Source organism: Asterias amurensis, chromosome 7 (assembly GCF_032118995.1).
Source record: "Asterias amurensis chromosome 7, ASM3211899v1".
NCBI lineage: Eukaryota > Metazoa > Echinodermata > Asteroidea > Forcipulatida > Asteriidae > Asterias > Asterias amurensis.
Window position 1 is genome coordinate 1,085,111 of NC_092654.1, and position 18,639 is coordinate 1,103,749.

Here is an 18,639-nt window from a genome sequence, read left to right on the forward strand (position 1 = left end):
TGTTTTGTTCTAAAGAAAGGGACAATTTTGTCTAATAAGGGATTTATTTAGTTTCAAAGTTGCAGATAGATTCTTAAAAAACTATCAGTTTGAAAATATATTTCATCAAAGCATCATTTGGTAAAAACAAATTCAGACACTCACACATGAGCAGTGCCCTAAAAAGGGGGCCCGTCCAACCCCGTAACCCCCCCCCCCCCCACCCCCCCACCCCACCTGCCCCAAGCTTTCAGAGTTCACTGACCTCGACGCCGCCCTTCATAACTCGCGGAGGGCGCCACCAAGTGGTTGTTGTTTAAACCTTTCATGAATGCGCCTTTGCTGGCATATTTGATCGCCAAACGGGGTTGTGTCTCCTTATTTCTTCTCAATGGTGAGTACTTTTAGCTTACTTTTATCGTTTTAATGATTTTGAATGCTTCTAGTTTACCTCCGTATGTATTTGGTTGCGTGTTGAAATGAAACAATGACTGCAATAAAGGATTCTGTGGTGGTACATTGTCTGCCATTAATTTGGTACTCTTGTGAAAATAGTGCCCAGTTTCCGGACGCCTGTCATTTTGAGTAATGTAGCATGGATGGCATGGGCAACTGGGGGATATAAATTAGTCCCACTAAATGTACGGATGCGTTCGACTCCAAGTAGCATTGACCTCCTGTGATTTCTTCCTCTTTGTAGAAGGGTCTATCTTACATTTACATTTACAATAATTAATATATTACAAAATGTAATTGTCAGGGGGGGGGGGGTTCCAGCCTTGTCAGCTGTCTGCTGAATCATTCATGAATTGAATTGAATTGAATGTCTTAAACATTTTATTAACAAAAATTAAATTATAAAGAATAACAATTTAATTTACAATCATGTTCCAGAAATGATTTCTACTTTATTAAAAAGTTTTATTTGATTATTTAAAGGAAACACTACACTTGTTTGTAAGTTGGTTGACGTCAGGGTTGTTTAAAAGGATAACTTTCCGTATGGCGCCACCACTTTATCACTCATTTTTACAAAAAGGGATATCTCATTGAGGTAAATTAGATACTAAATTATTTCATATCGAATGAAAAAGTGGTGGCGCCATACGGAAATTTTTCCGTTTAAAATCTGAGACCTGAAAAATGACTCACTCCTTTATTCTCAGATTGAGTTTTGTCATACATCATGCAAGCGTTGATTGATGTCAAACCTGATGAGAAGCCTAAACTCTTCTGCATCTGCAAGACACCAGATGACGGAGGGTAGGAATATATTTTCTTAGATTAGAAGGGCCTCTGTAGAATTGTACGAAGGCAGTATGCAATTTCTTCTGATTTACTTTATGTGTTATTCTCATGGAGCATTCTACCAGAACATTTTTCCTCTGGCCAAATGCTAGTTAAAACACGTGAGGACCAGTCAAAATTATCTCTAAGTGGTCCGGCTGGCTTGAATGTAAAGTGATTGTAGAAAAGCATCAATATTTAGAATGGATTAGGACTAGTAAAGAAGATGGTAGACAAGTGAAATGGTAAGCTTACTGTTTCCGCACAGGGTAAACACTGAAATAGTTAAGGAATCTGTCATGGAATCTATTTTAATTATTAATTAATTTGCAACCACAGGCGATACAAATAATCTATTGTAGATATCGCATGTGTCTTGAGTAAATACCTTTCCTCCTTTTATGATAGATTTCCTGGACTGTTTTGGATATTTAACCTTTAGAGAATATTTTTGTTGATCACTTGATCTAATAAATAGACACAATGTGAGATGCCATGTAAAAGTTCCATTATGTTTGCGCATATAGAAATGCAAAATAGTTAGACCAATATTTTTTTATTAGTCATGTGGAATATGATTATAACATTCACTGTCAGAATTATTGATAAATTATCAAAATTGAGCATTGTACATATCGGCCGTATTATGTGACACTCTTTCAGGTTCTACTTAGGGTGTGACAGCTGCCAAGGATGGTTTCATCCAGTCTGTGTGGGTGTGGCCCAACAGGATGCCAAAAAAGACGGAGCATGGCACTGCCACGCCTGCACATCTAGGATTGCAGGTGACCCTGCAAACAAAGGTAACAACAAACAGGGTGTGAAACAACCAGGCAGGCTACTCGTGTGGGATTCAAACCCAAAACCTTTGCCATTCCAGAGAAGATGACGAACAACTGGCCAACCTCATTCTTTAATCATTTATTACCTTGCAAATCATTCCCCCTTGTGTGGGGTTGACCCAAAAAAACTAAAGGTTAACTTACTTTGAGAAAGTTTGTGTATGGTTAACAACATGTCTTGAATAGAACCCCGGACCACTCGGCCACCAATGCTCTACTATTTCTTTCTATACTTTCTGCTTTTTCTTTCATGAGAGGCTTGTTAACACTCGCTGCACAGGGGCCTAGTTTGGCAGAGCTGCTAAGTAGATTGTGTTACTGTGCACATTATTGCTAAGCAGTCACTAACAAGGCACCAGTATTGTGCACATCTTCACATGGCATTGCTCTGATAGTGACCTGTTTCTGTATAGCACACATTTTCTCCTGTGTGCTGTAAGCAGCTCTACAAAATAAGCCGCTGTGGTTTCTCTCAAACTCTTAGCGCACATTTACACCCTGTCGGTATTGTGCCCTGACTCCACATCGCTTAATTTTCCTTTCAGCTGCAAATGAGCACCATTGGCCTACTGGTCCCTTCATTATACCAGTCTCTGAGATGCCAAACGAAAACCCTAAATCCCCTGAAATTCCCGACCTTGCAGTTGACATACCCAGCCTTGCTGACGAGCTCGCCGACCTGCAGAACCCTCAACCTCAGCAGCAGCAGCAGCAGCTCCACAGCCAGGGGATGATGACCGGTGTCGCCCAAGGGACCGCTGATTGCCAAGGAGGAGCGTCTACTCAGACAACAATGGCGGAGGTTAACAATGAAGGGATGTCCATGAGACCTAGACGGGAACGATGTTGCTGCCCTTACTGTGAAGAAGACAGAAAAAAGTAAAAACTCTTCTTTTTTTCAAGTTTGATTTTTTCTTATTTCAAGTTTAATTTTTTCTTTCTTATTTTGTTTAAGTATTTGGTTTTAGGTATTTTTGGCATTCTATTTAGCAAACATAGTAGGCATGTAAATTTTGTCCAGACACGCCTTCAAGCAATTTTAAAAGCTGTGCAAATTTCCATTTGTGTTAGTTGTTGGCAACCCGGCAAAGGGTTACATATATGTAACATTTTCTGATTGGGCAGTTGGAAAGCTTCAACTTGCCGACCAGCTAAGAAAAGCTGTCTGCCATAATGAAAACCAGGCTCACTGGGTAGACCACTCAACATTTTCAAGATTTTTATTCTACGAATACAACTTTGAAGAAACAGCTCTTTTAAAAAAACACTTGCAGTCTTGTTCCTAAATGTCATACACCATACTGATTGATTGACTCTTTAGGAGTGGCATCACCCTAGGGGTCAGAGGTCACATTTGCCACATCCAAGCCTGCAGTCGCGTGTTTGCGAAGTCAACAGAGCTCAAGGCTCATTCAAGGATTCACACCGGTCAACAGCAAAATGTCTGCGACTGGCCGGAGTGTGGAAGCAGTTTCTGGCGATCTGATGAACTCCTGCGACACTACAGGACTCATACAGGTAAGGTGTTCCGGATTTGATTTTAATTTGAAGTTTTGGTTTTGTTAAAAAAAAAAATGAAGTTTAAAATGCCTGTAAATGATACACGTGTTACTTTTGTTGTTGCTGCTACCACTTTATCAATTCTGATTAATAACCCTTTTTCCCCCAGAAGTTTTTACAGAAAATAATCTTGCTAGTACAATCACTGTCAATTATTACCTTTTTGGAAAGAACTTTTTTATTCCTTGAGCCCAAATAATTCTTTTTGTTTGGGGTTTGAAATTCACAGCCAGACGCCGCAAAGCCAAAACCACGCCCAGTAAAGTGGTTGGGGAATTGCCGCACATCTGCGACTGGCCATTGTGTGGGCGGGGCTTCAAGCGGGCTGACAAACTCCAACGACACTACCGGACGCACACAGGTACAAATATCACAAACCAATTATCATTAGATAAACCTCCCTACTCTCATGATCAAGTTATTTGGGGCTTGACAAAGTTAAGGTGTCATAATTCCATACCTTTTTGACCTGTGCATGTTGAAATAGTGGAGTTTGTCAGCCCATTCATTTAGAGATCATCTTTGGTAAAACTAAAAAATGTTTAGTGAATTGAGAACATTTGTAACTTTTTTTTTCTTTACAGCTTCTTAACTTCATGATCCTATAGAAAGAAACTGGCACAATTTAAGATGAGAATATATTTTTGTTGAAAAGTTTCTCTTTTTTTTTGTCTACTGGGAACCAGGGGAGAGGAAGTACCAGTGTACACAATGTCTGAAGCGGTTCCTGCGTAGCGACCATCTGTCCAAACACGTCAAGACGCACGATAACAAGAAGACTAGAGGTCGACGGAAGCAGACTGGTCCAGCGAGTGCCGATCAGAACATGGTTGTGGACAACGTGGTGCCCATAGCTGGGGGAGGAACATCCAATACTGGTAAGGAAAGGAAGAGAAGCGTTTTAATTGTGAAATACATTTGATTTTGAAATTGATGTTTACGTCATATCAAGATTTTATATATACTTGTGGATATAAACGTTGTATTATCCCATTGAGATGTACATATCTTGTTGATGCTTGTTGGTACACTATTGATATCTTATCGATAATTGGTTGATATTTGTTGAACTTTTGTTGACATAATTAATATCTTGTTGAAATTGTTATAATGATCTTGTTGAAATTGTTTATTTCTTGGTGATATCTTTTTGGTATTTTATTGATAAGTGGTTGATTTCTTGATGACATCGTATTGTGTTCTTACTTTCATAATATCTTGTTTATTTTTTGTTGATATCGTGTTGATGCTTGTTGACAAAATGATATCTTGTTGGTATGTGTCAATTTCTTGTTGATATGCTTAAAATGTGTAGATATTTTGTGTAGATGCATTTACATTGAGGATATAATTTTGGTTATATATCTTGCTTATTGACTGATTTGCCTCAGGAAGTGGAAAAGTCCAGATTTCACTGTGTGATTATATTCTGCGGAAATGTACTATTATACATTTAACATTTGTATAATAATAAACAGCTGTTTTTATATATCACATTCTACTGATATGTTTTTTATAATCTACTGAAATATTTCTATTTTAGTATATTATGTTGCCAATTCAATTTGATGAGACTTGTTGTTGTTATTTGTTGTTGTTGTTTATCAGTTGGTTATAATCAAGCTCCCATTGAAGGATCGGAAGAAGAGTCTAAGAAACAAGCAGCTGCCCAGAAGAGAATACAAAGACAGCCCTGTAGCTGCCCCAACTGCGTGATGGACACCAACAGGTAAGATGGTATACCCTACATACAGTTCGTGAAAGATATTTTATGTCATTCAATTCTACTCAATTATTTTAATTTTTTATTTTACAGTTGTTGGTATCATTATAAAATGTTGCTAAAGATTTTGTGTGTACAATTTCAGACACGAATGACAACATTTTTTAGGGCCAAGACTAATGGTATCTTTGCTTATCAACATTTGTAAAAAAAAGCATCTCTGGTACTTGCGTTGCTTTAGAAATGTGTTACTGGGACATACACTTATTGTAATAATTTAATCCTAATAAAATCATCTACAACCTCATTAATTTCCTACTAATCATCAAAATTCTGTTTTTACTTTGTGGAGTTTTTGCACTTTATTTTTTGCAAATTTTGTGTTGACAGATTGAAACTATGTTAACTTCCAACATTAATTTCATCCAAATATTATCTCTTTCTGAATTTGTTTTCATTCCAATAAATGAGAATCAAGTTACAGCATTGTTTGAGTTAGTGCCCTTTATTCAGAAATTCTTTTTGTAGACTCTGAGCTAATGGAGTTTGTGTGAAGTAACGTTTGCCTGTTTTCCCCTTTACAGGCAACCGGGTGAACCAAGTCCCTTTGGTCCCAAGAAGCATTTGTGCCACATTGAAGGCTGTGGTAAAGCCTTCGCTAAGACGTCCCACCTTAAGGCTCATATCAGGGGTCATACCGGGGAGAAACCTTACATCTGCTCATGGATGGGATGTCAAAAATGCTTCACAAGGTCAGATGAACTACAGAGACACTCCAGGACTCATACAGGTAAACAATCAAACCAAATCAGCGATAAATAAATACATCGTTTTGTTATTATCCACTACTAAAATTGGGTCAGTTTGAATCTGAAACCTGATAATAAATAGTGCTTCCTAAAATACTGTGAAAGTTAACAACAAAGCAGATGAAGATTTTGACCCCCCCCCCTTAAAAAAAACAACAAAAAAAACTCCCCCTCCAAAAAAACCCACCCCAAAACACCACTTACTTATTTTGATTTCTGCAATTAAGTAAAACCTGACATTATCTAACAAAATCTTTTACTAAACATTCTTTGTTGTTTTCACTAAAATGTGAGAAATGAAGTTATCTAAGGTTGGTATTATTTGATTGTTGAATCCTTATTGGGTCAGTTTGAATCTAAGGTTGGTATTATTTGATTGTTGAATCCTTATTGGGTCAGTTTGAATCTAAGGTTGGTATTATTTGATTGTTGAATCCTTATGGGGTCAGTTTGAATCTAAGGTTGGTATTATTTGATTGTTGAATCCTTATTGGGTCAGTTTGAATCTAAGGTTGGTTTTATTTGATTGTTGAACCCTTATTGGGTCAGTTTGAATCTAAGGTTGGTTTTATTTGATTGTTGAATCCTTATTGGGTCAGTTTGAATCTAAGGTTGGTATTATTTGATTGTTGAATCCTTATTGGGTCAGTTTGAATCTAAGGTTGGTTTTATTTGATTGTTGAATCCTTATTCAGGGGAGAAACGCTTCTCATGTCCAGAGTGCCCGATGAGCTTCATGCGCAGCGATCATCTCTCAAAACACGTCCGGACGCACGACAACAAGAAGACCCGCGTACAGACGCAAGGCGAACGAGGTGAGAAGCGCCATCAATGTCCAGATTGCCCCAAGCGTTTTTGGCGAAAGGACCACCTGAAGAAGCACGCTAATACTCACCCAAACCCTCAGGGTAACACTCCTAATCTCGGTAGTATCCAAGCGACACTGCAGATCATTAATCAACCTCAGTCTGCACCCATGTCGGAAAGTTTGCCTCCGTTGGCCTCAACCTCTTCTTGAACTTTGTATTGTCAATGATTTCTTTTTTAATAAATTTTTATTTCCTCTCAAAGATTTTTATTGTAAAACTTCCAGGTAAAAAGTGAAACACTACTTCCAAAATCTGGGAGGTACAGGTTGTTACCCTAATCTTCTCAACAAAAGAAAAACAATAACAGATAAATAATGAGTGACAAAACAAATCAACAAAAGTAAACAAAATTCTGATACCAAATGTGTGCGATCTTTGAAAGTAAAAAAGCAGTTTTATGGAAGTGTGCTTTCATAACTTGCTGTATTTCTTGAAGACCCAAGGCTTAACAGCATCAAAAAGCTTAAGATAATACAATATAATTTGTTTTAAAGCAGTAGTGTTAATTTTGTACAGATTTTTATTTGTGTGTAAACTCACTTTTTTTTTTTCCCCGTTAAAGTTTGTTGTTGATAGTTTAGTCTGAGAGAATTATGAAGTCGTGTTTGATTATTTAATTAGAAATGTTTGTAAGTTTTTTATTCTAAATCTTGTGTTGTTTATATTGCTGAGATCTGTTTCAAACACTGAAATAACACCCAGCGTAGTTTGGTGTTTGCTTAGTGTCAAAACTAATTTTACTCTGGCCAGTCTTTTCTGCTTGTTATGGGTCTGTACCAACAAATTATTACTAGCGTTTTTTTTATAGTAATAATCACCAATTATACAAATATACTCAAATATAAAATCAAGAAGTCATTATTTTAAAATAAAATTAACTTCCTTGGCCAATCGTCACTGTTGTTTGTCTTCAGCCTGTTAAGCACTGAGACAAATCTTTCTTGGTAGGTTACTTCATAACTTGTGCTAAGCGCGATGGCTATATCATCAGCGTAAATGTTTTGAATTCACTCGTTTCCTTGAGCAGGACCCTTCATCTTAATATCTGTTCGTTACCTAGGAGAGTAAATGGTTACCCATGAGGGTTGAGATTGATTACCTACGGGTGTGCCAACTTGGCTAATGGTGCTGCATACTCCTCAGGAGTTGAAATAATATCAAGAGTGCCTTTGGCTTGATGAATAGTTGGTAGATAGCGGCGTAGCGCAAGTCGCTTGGTTTGATAATATGTATGAAATATACCATAGCTGTGGCTTCTATACGCTCATTTCAAATTACTTTGGGTTTTTTTCACCAGATGAGTTCTTTGAGATGAAAATTTTTAGAGATTATTTTAGAGCATTTGCCCTAGAGAACAGTGCTGCACAAACCACTTCACTTTGGTATGTAAATAGGATGAGACGTTGAGGATGGGTGCCTTTTGTTTTAAACCATTGTACACACAACTCAATCACAGTATTAATGTTACATATTTTGAAAACTAGTGTAATTTTCTCGGTTGACTTTTTAAACCAATGTAGACGATGCACAACACAGCGCACCGTGAAGAGTCACTCACTAGATTGTCTCAGCTTGTCAAACACAAACATTCTTGTTGACCAGGCAAGATATTCTTCCTACCGAAGTCTGTTTCCTGATTTTGTTTTCCCTGGAAAAAAATCACAATTCTTCGAGTAGAATGTGAAACTTAATTTTTTTTAGAGAATATTTACTTTCTCCTGACGATGATGTGAGCATACTGATCAAAACGTTGAGTTTTTAACCACAGGTTCTTTTCAGAACCAACACTACCCCAAAGAGATTTACACATTGTGCTACGGCAAACCTGGCCTGATTATAATACTTTTCATTAAGGTCTATTAAAGCCTTAGCTATGTGTACATGTTGGTTAGCAATTCATGTCTGTTGACTGACTTTGCAAAATCAAGGTCTCCTTTGTGAAATTAAGCTGATCTTATAAATTGGGTCTGTCATCGAGTAAATTTGTTTTATGTTAGTCCTCCAAATGACCTTTTTTTTAGTGTACAATATCAAAGGTTTGGAAGCAAAGGTTCAACATATATTTGAGAAATCCACAGATTATAAGTGCACGGTTTGCCTGCCTTTATTTGAAAAAGGATCTCGGTGGGAAAACTCTTCATGATGCACTGTATTGGAATCTTCCAAATTGTTGTGATGTAAATATGTGAATTCAAATAATCACCATTTTAAAAGTAATTGATTAAGACTTTCCTAATCCCAAGTGTAATGTGGCAGTTTACAAACAGCTAACCAATCATGAATGCAGAATGGTTCATTGATGAATGTCCCAACTACAGTTGGGACAGGCCTTTTAAGTGCAACTTGGAGCAGGCTTAACTGTTACTGTCTTGCTACTCATTTTGGGGCATAACATGGGTAAGAAATACATGCAGTCTGCAATTTCAACACTCCTCCTTTGGATGTAATCTGTAAACAGAATCTCCACAGTGGCCAGTTTGACTTTGGTTCCTCAAAACAAAATCACTTTGTTTTCTACTAGTGATCAAGGTAAATTAATTTCTCAATAAATAAAGGCCTACAAGTTAAGTTAAAATAGGAGGGTAGCAGTAGTGAAATCTGCAGAAAAGTGAACATTTGTGTCCTTAAAAGTTGGCTCCAAGTTGTGTGGATAGATTTGGGGGTACACAAATTCTTTTAGTTACCATTACTTTTCTTAAAAAATGAAATGTTTGTTAGTTGTGGCAGAAACAGTACATGTATAATGAAGTTGTATTTTGCATTCCCTAACCTGGTGTGGCGGTTTCAACTTTCGCCGTGTTCAGTTTTCCGAATGACCAAATACGATAACATTACGTCATGCGACGCCTGCGCACTGCAAGCGAAAGTAGTCAATTGTTAGTGCCGTACTGAGTCACGGAAAAATGAACACGGCGGAAGACTGAAACTGCCACACCGGCACTTTTGTTTTTTTGTGGGTGTTTTTGTTTTTTGCACACAATTAAGAAATTTAATGAAGATAAACAAATGTACATTCTTGCAATCGACTGTTTTTATTTGTTAGTACTATATAATATTGTAGTTATGTACAATGAGCCAAGAAATTGTGTATACATCTAGGCTCCAGTGTCATAGCTTTGTTTACTGCGCAACACTCTAGAATATTACAGAATACTGCGAAATCTACTGCAGAATCAGGAATCAATGAGCCATAAGCGCAGATAGATCTCTGCAGTAACCAGAACCATGACAATGAAGCCTGGTCATTAAGATTTTTTTAAATGCCAAGGGGAACATTATGGGGACCAGTTACAATGTACATCACATGCTGTTTTAGCTGGCAACCCATTTTTGCCATGTACGCAACCAGTTTAATAAATGTCATTTTCCAATTGTGTATTATACATGTATATCCAAAGGCACCCTCGTTGGTTTTGTGCACATAATTTACTTCTGATTATTCTCGGTTTGCCAAACCACATGAATCCCTTTTTTAAACAATCGTTGATGTCAACTCAAGACATGCTTATAAACAAATGCTCATAATTGTGAACCATAACTTTATAAGCTTTATAGCAATGCTTAGCTGGCATCTTCTTGTTATATTTGTTCATGAAACTTCAGGCAGTCCACTGTGAACACAATGGCTTGAGCCATAAGCCAGCCATTCCATGCATGATATCCCATTGTTGCAACTAGTAGAAAATGGTGCCTAGATAAGACTATATTCACTAAACGAGTTTGTACAAGTTTTTAGATTTCAATTTATAGACGTGCTGGCTACAATTTGCACTCACAAAAACTACAACGCCCGAACCAAAATTTACATTGTATTAAGTTATCAATGGTGAATTTCCTTCGCCAATTAGGAATCCGTAAATGGGCGTTGTGAAACAGTCTTACATCATGCAGAGAGTGCCTGGATTATAGCTGCAACTGGATTATTGAAGATTGTATTTACCCATTAAACATCGTGGTGCTAGTTACAAGAAGAAATTAATCGATAAACATGTCTTTATTTTGTACAGAACACATAAGAAATTATTATGACAATATACTAGACATGAACTTAATCAGTAGGACAATGCGTGTCTCTATGTACAATGATTATTGTGTACATGTATATAATTATAATCATTATAATTCGTTGGTCCCAAGTCATACAACTTGAAGCTTTGAAGTGTGCTAAGGTCGTCCACCATTTAGTTGAACCTGGGCTAAATTTCATCTTGGCTAAGCAAGAAATGACTAGGGTACCAGTTTCAGCAATGGCAACTGTTGGTATTCTGGTTGGTAAGCTATTCACCTGTTTGAAGTCACTGGTTAGAAAGTATAGGTTTTCAAAATGAGTGCAAAGGCTAAGAAATGATAGCGTAAAGATAGTTGACTTTGGTAAAATCTAAAAGCTGCAAAGCATAGATGCTTAAGCATTTTATTTATATGGCTTGGTTAAGACCAGTACCGGTAGTTGGGAAAACAGTTAGCTGCACTACAAGTCTGTAATTACTCCTATTATTCAACAGTTTTTATTCAAAAGTTGGTGTTTTTAATCATGAAAATATGTAATGTAAATTAAGAAACAAGGGAATCTCACTTCATCCTCGGATTGAATTTGACGGAAACAAAAACCAATTTACTTGATAAATAACTTGTGATTAAATGTGTTTTGGGGGTTTCATGATGAAGCAAGGGTCTTCTCTAGGGTCAGACGAATTTAGGAATATTCACCAACCTCAATATAATTGCTTTTTATAGAAAGTGTACACATAAGATATTAAAAATGTAAAGTACAACACTGATGAATTTGATCTGTTTTCAGTTTTGATTCTGAGACAACTTTCATTAAATACAGTGTAACATTGGGGTTTGGTGAAATAAACTCCAGTTTATAAACACTTTGCCAACTTTCATACTAACCATCTTTCTCTGGATTTCTGTAGGTGACATGGTGTCAACAAGGAGGGAGTCTGGATGATTTCTTAACAGCTTATTTTTAGTTTTATTATTCAATTATGGAATGGCATGGCCGAGTGGACTTGTGCACCAGACAGTTTCAGTGTTGTCAGAGTGTGGTTCTGGAGTGGCACTTGTATCCTGGAGTTTGTATATAACTGTATTGTTCTTCATATGGGACATAACGCAGCAGGTCTTGTGTGTCGTGCAGCTTAGAACCAAACGGCACACTTATTGCTAAGTGGAGGGGTTTACCCGGCGTTTATGACATGGTTGGCTGCAGACTGCACCATATCTCCTTGTAAACCTTGATTATGTTGCCATGGCGAAAGTCTTCTTGCTTGACTTGTTGAAATGCTCAGAACTCTTTTTTGATATCTGTCGAGGAAAGAAAACATGCTTGATATATTGACAACTGCAAATACAAGTCCCTTCACTATTAGCTCAATATGCAGTTGTGTCCAACGTCTATGGGGATGACTATTTCTTGCTTTCTGATGCTGATCATTTCAGAACTTTTTTAAGTTGCATGAGAATGAATTGCCATTTATGAATCACAGCTTGAGTCAACCTACTTCTATTATTATACCCTTCTTTCTGCTCTTTCGAGATGGTGAGCGTTTGGACTCAATATTTACTACTCAGTGAGCCATTCAATGACAATGAGTCAGTTGATTAATCTGGGGTTTGTTCTTGTGAGTCACAATAACCAAAAAAAGAGTCGAATCTGGAGTCACTCATCATACACACAAGATAAAATACTCACCACTTTGCTCAATTAGTTTGCCCTTCCGTGTGCCTTCCAAGCCGGTGACAAATTGCTCAAATACTTGGATGCTCTTCAATAAACTTGTCTTCTTATAATCTGATTAGTGAAAAAAAGAAAACATAAACTTATCACTTTGTGGATTGTAGTCCAACGTCATTATGTTGGTCTTAGTTCCTGTGTGCAACAGAAGTTAGGAGTATTGTTTCTCATGGTATATACAGTACCAGACTTTATCCCCTTCCAACCAGATTTTGAATATTTGAATATTCATGATAGAGGTCACCAAAGTGGGTCATGTTGGACAATAATTACTTGCATACTCCAGGCCTGTATGCTTTGTTTTTGAAAGGGCAAGGACCCCAAGGCATTTTCTCCTTGTAAAAGGGCACCCTATAAGGAAATTGTCAACTTCTGCTGGGGCATTTTAAGGGCAACAAGGCAATGATACTCCCATCTCAATGTTGGAGACTAGTCTTGATTCCTCTGTAAACTTGACAATGGATCAAAAGCTTCTGGTTTCAGTTAATTCAGATGAATCTAGCGTATTATTCAAGCCTCAACATTTACTTTCAGACTTGTAACTCTCTTGCCTTCCAGTCTCATTTTACTTCTTGAATAAAAAAGGTAAAACACAACTTAAGAGGTTTTTCTTCTTCAAGTCTTACCAGGGAAACCTTCATGTACCTACCCTTAATCCTCTTCTTTGATGGAGGCTCATTTTCATCATTTGTAGCTTTTTGCTTTCTGTCAAACTCATCAATTTCCCTGCACAGCTGGCTGAATCATTGAAAATAAAAGAAAGTTTTCCTCAATTAAAACAGGTGGCCAACTTTGGCAATTGTCAAAAACCAGAATATGCACTTAACATCACCAACATAACATAAAACGAAAACCTGTGAAACTTCAAGTTCAACTGATCATCAGAGTCACAAGAAAATATTGGCAAACCCCACCACTGTTTTCGAACTTTGTATTTGGGACTTATAAGATCAAAAAAGTTAATCATAAACTATAGTATTTCAGGCCAAAATATTTCAAGGAAACTTTTCCACCATGACCATCTTTGTACCATGTTAGTTTTGTTTAAATCGTAACAACTTATAATATCTTGTGAATATTGTGTACACCCTTTAAGAATCAATGGAAGTAGAATGTGATTTGTAAAGTTTCAACCATGCTGGACAAGCTTACACACTAACACAAAGTAGGTTTGAGTTTTAATTCTTAAACACACTGGCAAAAATCCCAGGCTATATTACACCTTTGCACATCAGTTGTGGGTCTACTACATTGGAAGTAGAGGGCATAGAGGAAAGAAATATCTTTACCTAATATCAGGGACAGTGAATGGATCAAAATTGTCCACATCTTTGGCGTCAAATGCGACACAGACTCGGCCCGTTTTCGGATGGACACAGAATGGACTCTTGAGTAAATGGTTGATTCCTTTACTGACGTTGACGTCCAATCGAGGGTAACAATACTGGAACTTGATCTCCGTTACAAGGTGCTGGCACTTCTTGACATTTCCCTGAGACGAGAAAATATGGGAAAAGTTATCATGGCTGTTTTTCGAGGTTCAAGAGATATGACAAACAATTGGTAGTTTGAAATTGCTTATTCTGGCTTTGAGATGGCTTACTTTGCTGACTTCCCCCATAATGCATCTCTCTAAACGATCCCACCTCTCGGCTGATGTTTTGGCGCGCTCTATCTGCTCTGCAAGTAGTTTCCTGAGATGTGAGGGCGCTATACAGTCAAGGAAGAGCTTTGCAATTAATAGAACACTTCTTTATTTATTTGGATACTTTCTTAAAAGAACACATCTCGAATTTCATCTTTGAGAGGGCAGCAATATTTTTATTTTACAAAAGGCACTTCCAAAGGAAAATCTATGAGAAATTTTAGAAAGGGCACCAGTGCCAACACCAGGGCATTGGAAACCATGTGCTGAACCAGATTTTCTGAAAGATGAAAACAGTGAATCTTAAAGATACTTTTCTTCTCAAGATCTTTGTATTTAAAGGATATTAGAATCATTGACAAGGGTCAAGACTTTCTCCCACGATGCTTTGTCTTCCATCAGACCCTGGTTCCGCAGAGCATATCCCTCAAAATAGTGATTGATGATTCGTTTGGCTTGCCTGAAGAAGGTCAAAAGAAGAAACGACATAACTGGATTAATGTATTAATCTGAAGTGTGTGAAGCCTGCTCAATTCTCAATTTATCTGAGCACTTCAACCAATAGCAACACATACTAAACGTGTGGACCATATTTTATATCACTGATGCGCCTCAGCAGGCCTGGAATTTCATCTTTGAAAGGGCAAGAACATTGGAAACTTTTGAAGGGGCACCAAGGCAAAGACCAGTCCATTGCCTATGTGTAATTCCAGCCTGTGCCTGTCAAACAATTAACTATGAATGGCTTGGCTGCAAAATGGATTTCTAAGCAACCTTAGTGTACAAAGACTGATTTATTATCGCTACTTACTCGATGGAAGGATGTAGATGCTCTGGAAGACTCACTTTCTTGACCTGGTTCTCGCCTCCCTGTTAAGTAAACAAAAATCAAATATTTGAGAGACACACATTTGAAGGTTTAAAAATACACTGTCATATTCAATCCCCTCCCCTCCTGTCATTACACAAGTCTCACCTTCACAACACTCAAGTATTCTGCGATTGCTGAGCGTGCATTCTGGGATAGTTTCCTGGCAGCTTCATCAGCAACCCAACAATGAACTCCTCTCCGGCCAGAATAAACCCACATGCGATGATCGAACCCAAAATCATCTAAAGTACAAAAGAGAATTTAAATTATGATTGCGACACTGATTTAAGTAAAAATCAGGCAAGCAACTGCAACTTGTCTTAAATTGCCAGGCACAGCGAGACAGCGAAGGAATCAGATGAAACATTACATATGGATAGTCTATGTGTCTGTGTCTTGCTTTCCTGTATAAAAATAAATTGATAACAATAATCGCATAAGACTTGGAGGAATTCCTACGCCTCTTCGTTATTCTATTTATTTTTTACCGGCACGTTAATCCGGAGGTCGTTGGTTCAAATCCCACTCTACTCAATTCTTTGTTCATTATTTTTTACCTTCAGCGGAAAACCTCCCTCTTCAGAAGGGGTTTGCCCTTCTCTATCTGAAAAATTAGCGGTCAGCTGATAGGACTCCCAGGTTTGGTAATTGGTATTGACCATTGATAGTACAAAGGGACACAGGAAGCTATTTACAATCCTTCCTCCTTTCTGGTTGGGAAGTTTAGAGAAGAATAAATGAAAGTTGTGGATACCATGAAGTGCTCGATCAACGATGCGGACTGCAATTCTCATAAGCGGCCAGCACTTTTCACAAATATCAGCTCCCCTAAAAGATGAAGAGAAAAACATATAAAATTTATATTTTTAAATCTAATTACTTCATTCTTTGGATAAAAATTTAGCAGATTACTCAGGAAATAATGCCTTGACTTTACGAGATCGAAGTATCAGGCCTACGTACGTAGTAACCATGCACATTGCCCCATAACAATACTAAATGGTATAATAATTTCTGGGTTGAAATGGTTCCTCTATAAAGTGTTGACTTACTGACAGCACACCCTGACGTCATCGTAGTCTGTCATATCGATATCAAATACAAGTTCCTTCTCTTGAGCTTGAAAAGACGCTGCCTTTACTGTCCTGTGATCCTTCGGCTGAAATATAAACAAAAATATAAATAATCAAAGAATTCTGCAATTCCTCCTAATGAAAACAAACCTTTCTTTATGGAAAGTCTTTATTTGTTTTAAAAATTGAAGGCAATCTAGCTATCATTGATGATCAGGGGTTGAAAGTTTCGTGCCAAAGACGTTAAGACCAGGTCATCCCTGACGTGTTATACTGGAAACTACCGTGCCCTAATAGAGGACCTCGACCACTCAACTACATCGACGTGATCGGGAGAGATACGGAGGCTGAAATAGTGGACCCTCCAAACATGATGAGGGACAAACACCTCTGGCGTGACGTTGTGCATGGGTTCTCGGTTGCGACCGCTAAATGATGATGATGATGAAATTAGGGGCATCTATGACAGTTTGCATTCTAAGGTCGATTTAATTCCTAAATGTCATTGGTATTGCTTGCTTACCCGGTGAGTGAAGACTGCGCCGATATCAATCTTGTAAGGACATCTTTTCTGTATTTCTTTCTCCATCTCACTCTGATCGGCAAACGACTGGTAGCGAATGTAGATGTCATCTTTTAGCGTGAATGAGAACTCACGATTCTGGAAGTACGTCTTAGGCACTAAAAAATGAAATAAATCATCTGCAGTTAAGTCAAGAGTCACTCATGAATCATGGTCAATTATTTCATTGAACATTTTGTACTCTCAGATGGATGTACCTGTGTCTGTTTGGTCCGTACTGTTGTTTCACTTATTGACAAAAGAAACATGAACCATGTGAATTGTTTTATAAACTAGTGACTACAGTTCACTGTACACCGTCATGACAGTTTCTGGTTTTAATTTAAATATCACACAACACAAGTATAAACTTAAATTAACTATATCAAGCTAAGAACAAGAACTGAAGCTAATAGTAATATAATTTATAAGTCAGTACAAGCACCGACAAAAACTAGCTAAATTAATAATAGAGGTTGATCATAATGTTTATAAAATAATGGAAGTTTTTATTTTAAATAATGTCATCATCCCAATGCCAATCAATCAATGCAAATGGCAATCCAATAATATTAGTTGACAAATTTTCGCTTACGTCCGCCGTAGTTGAGCCAACGGTAGTACTGATTATAAGGAAATAGACGTCTGTAGTACAAAGGCAATAATTCCGGCAGCTCATCCTGACAATATGTAGATTTTGTTGTTGTTTCTGACTGATCGTTGAGCGCCATGACTTTCAATTGTTTGTTATGATCGGTTTTGTACACAGTTAGTTTATGCCGCAGTGTGACTCTATAATGCAATGTACATTCCACTAGTGGCGTGTACATGATATAAAATTGGCGCGGAAAACATGGCAGGATGACAAAACAGAGGGCGCTGTTATTTTTTGTTTACAATCTTGGCTGGGATAGGGGCGGGGACAAAGACATAATTGGGGAGGGGATATTTAATGAAGAATAATAGACACCTTCAAACATGTTCAAACCAACAATAATAAAAGAGGGAGACCATTCAACAAGACAAGACACTGTAGACAATGTTGAAGCGCATTACGAGCGCCAGTCATTTATTATGAGTCAAGGATGTCAACAGACAACAGAATTATTATAGTAGAAACAGAACCTTTCGATTTAGCTTACTTACTATTGTAAAATTGTATATCCAGACATTGCTTCTTTTTTGACCTATTTATGTGAAAGCCTCTATTACTTAATAATTCTGTGAAAAAACGGCACCAGTCGAATAAAACGTGTATGGGGGGGGGGGGGGGGGGGGGTTGCATGCAATTATCTCCTCTATGCAATACTATCCGGAGGACATTATTTGCATATGCAAAAAATGTACGCCAGACGGTTTTGCGTATGCAATCGTGTCCGCCCGGACGCTGCTGCATAATGCAATTGTGTCCGCCCGGACACATTTGCATATGCAGTTGTGTCCGCCCCGTGCAAAACCGTCCTTGACGCCCTTGGTCGACGGAACGTTCGCCATTTTTTTCAAGCTAAGTGCATGTCATGAATGACATGGGAAATGTTCGGCCGTTGGGTATTCGCTGCAATCATAAAATACGTGAATATTCATGCTGCACATACGTAGGTTCAGTGCACGGTTTTTGCATAGCCCCGGACACGATTGCATATGCAAAAGTTGCATATGCAAAAGTGTCCGGAGCGGAC

General features: G+C 37.8%; 2 protein-coding genes across 5 annotated transcripts; one reads left to right on the top strand and one right to left on the bottom strand.

Annotated features, from left to right (window-relative positions):
- Nucleotides 1-304: 304 nt before the first annotated feature.
- LOC139939550 (uncharacterized) lies at nucleotides 305-11,843 on the top strand. Of its 3 annotated transcripts, none has more exons than XM_071935549.1 (10): nucleotides 305-373; nucleotides 1,146-1,242; nucleotides 1,930-2,069; nucleotides 2,654-2,987; nucleotides 3,430-3,626; nucleotides 3,898-4,029; nucleotides 4,355-4,546; nucleotides 5,277-5,397; nucleotides 5,976-6,181; nucleotides 6,896-11,843. In XM_071935549.1, the coding sequence occupies exons 2-10, from the start codon at nucleotides 1,166-1,168 to the stop codon at nucleotides 7,216-7,218; spliced, it is 1,722 nt and encodes a 573-aa protein (XP_071791650.1). In that variant the 5' UTR covers nucleotides 305-373; nucleotides 1,146-1,165; the 3' UTR covers nucleotides 7,219-11,843. The 3 variants fall into 3 exon arrangements, with proteins under 3 accessions (XP_071791650.1, XP_071791651.1, XP_071791652.1); XM_071935550.1 differs by having other exon boundaries at nucleotides 2,753-2,987; XM_071935551.1 differs by lacking the exon at nucleotides 3,898-4,029.
- Nucleotides 11,844-11,992: 149 nt separating this feature from the next.
- Nucleotides 11,993-17,734, bottom strand: LOC139939552 (DNA primase small subunit-like). Of its 2 annotated transcripts, XM_071935553.1 has the most exons (12): nucleotides 17,556-17,734; nucleotides 16,922-17,079; nucleotides 16,378-16,484; nucleotides 16,080-16,153; nucleotides 15,431-15,567; nucleotides 15,266-15,324; nucleotides 14,800-14,914; nucleotides 14,413-14,508; nucleotides 14,099-14,301; nucleotides 13,459-13,547; nucleotides 12,768-12,866; nucleotides 11,993-12,379 (listed from the first exon to the last, which is right to left on the bottom strand). In XM_071935553.1, exons 1-12 carry the CDS (start codon nucleotides 17,689-17,691, stop codon nucleotides 12,360-12,362), a joined length of 1,293 nt encoding a protein of 430 aa, XP_071791654.1. In that variant the 5' UTR covers nucleotides 17,692-17,734; the 3' UTR covers nucleotides 11,993-12,359. The 2 variants fall into 2 exon arrangements, with proteins under 2 accessions (XP_071791654.1, XP_071791653.1); XM_071935552.1 differs by lacking the exon at nucleotides 11,993-12,379 and having other exon boundaries at nucleotides 12,742-12,866.
- Between the last annotated feature and the right edge of the window lie 905 nt (nucleotides 17,735-18,639).

What these genes read in the sequence shown, in the direction of transcription:
- LOC139939550 (XM_071935549.1), top strand. Translation starts at nt 1,166, where the DNA reads ATGCAAGCGTTGATTGATGTCAAACCTGATGAGAAGCCTAAACTCTTC. An exon ending in AGGTGACCCTGCAAACAAAG is followed by an intron (nt 2,070 to 2,653) that starts GTAACAACAAAC and finishes TTTTCCTTTCAG; the next exon opens with CTGCAAATGAGCACCATTGG. An exon ending in ACACTCCAGGACTCATACAG is followed by an intron (nt 6,182 to 6,895) that starts GTAAACAATCAA and finishes ATCCTTATTCAG; the next exon opens with GGGAGAAACGCTTCTCATGT.
- LOC139939552 (XM_071935552.1), bottom strand. Translation starts at nt 17,691, where the DNA reads ATGGCGCTCAACGATCAGTCAGAAACAACAACAAAATCTACATATTGT. An exon ending in CATCTACATCCTTCCATCGA is followed by an intron (nt 14,915 to 15,265) that starts GTAAGTAGCGAT and finishes GACCTTCTTCAG; the next exon opens with GCAAGCCAAACGAATCATCA. An exon ending in TTCACTGTCCCTGATATTAG is followed by an intron (nt 13,548 to 14,098) that starts GTAAAGATATTT and finishes TCAATGATTCAG; the next exon opens with CCAGCTGTGCAGGGAAATTG.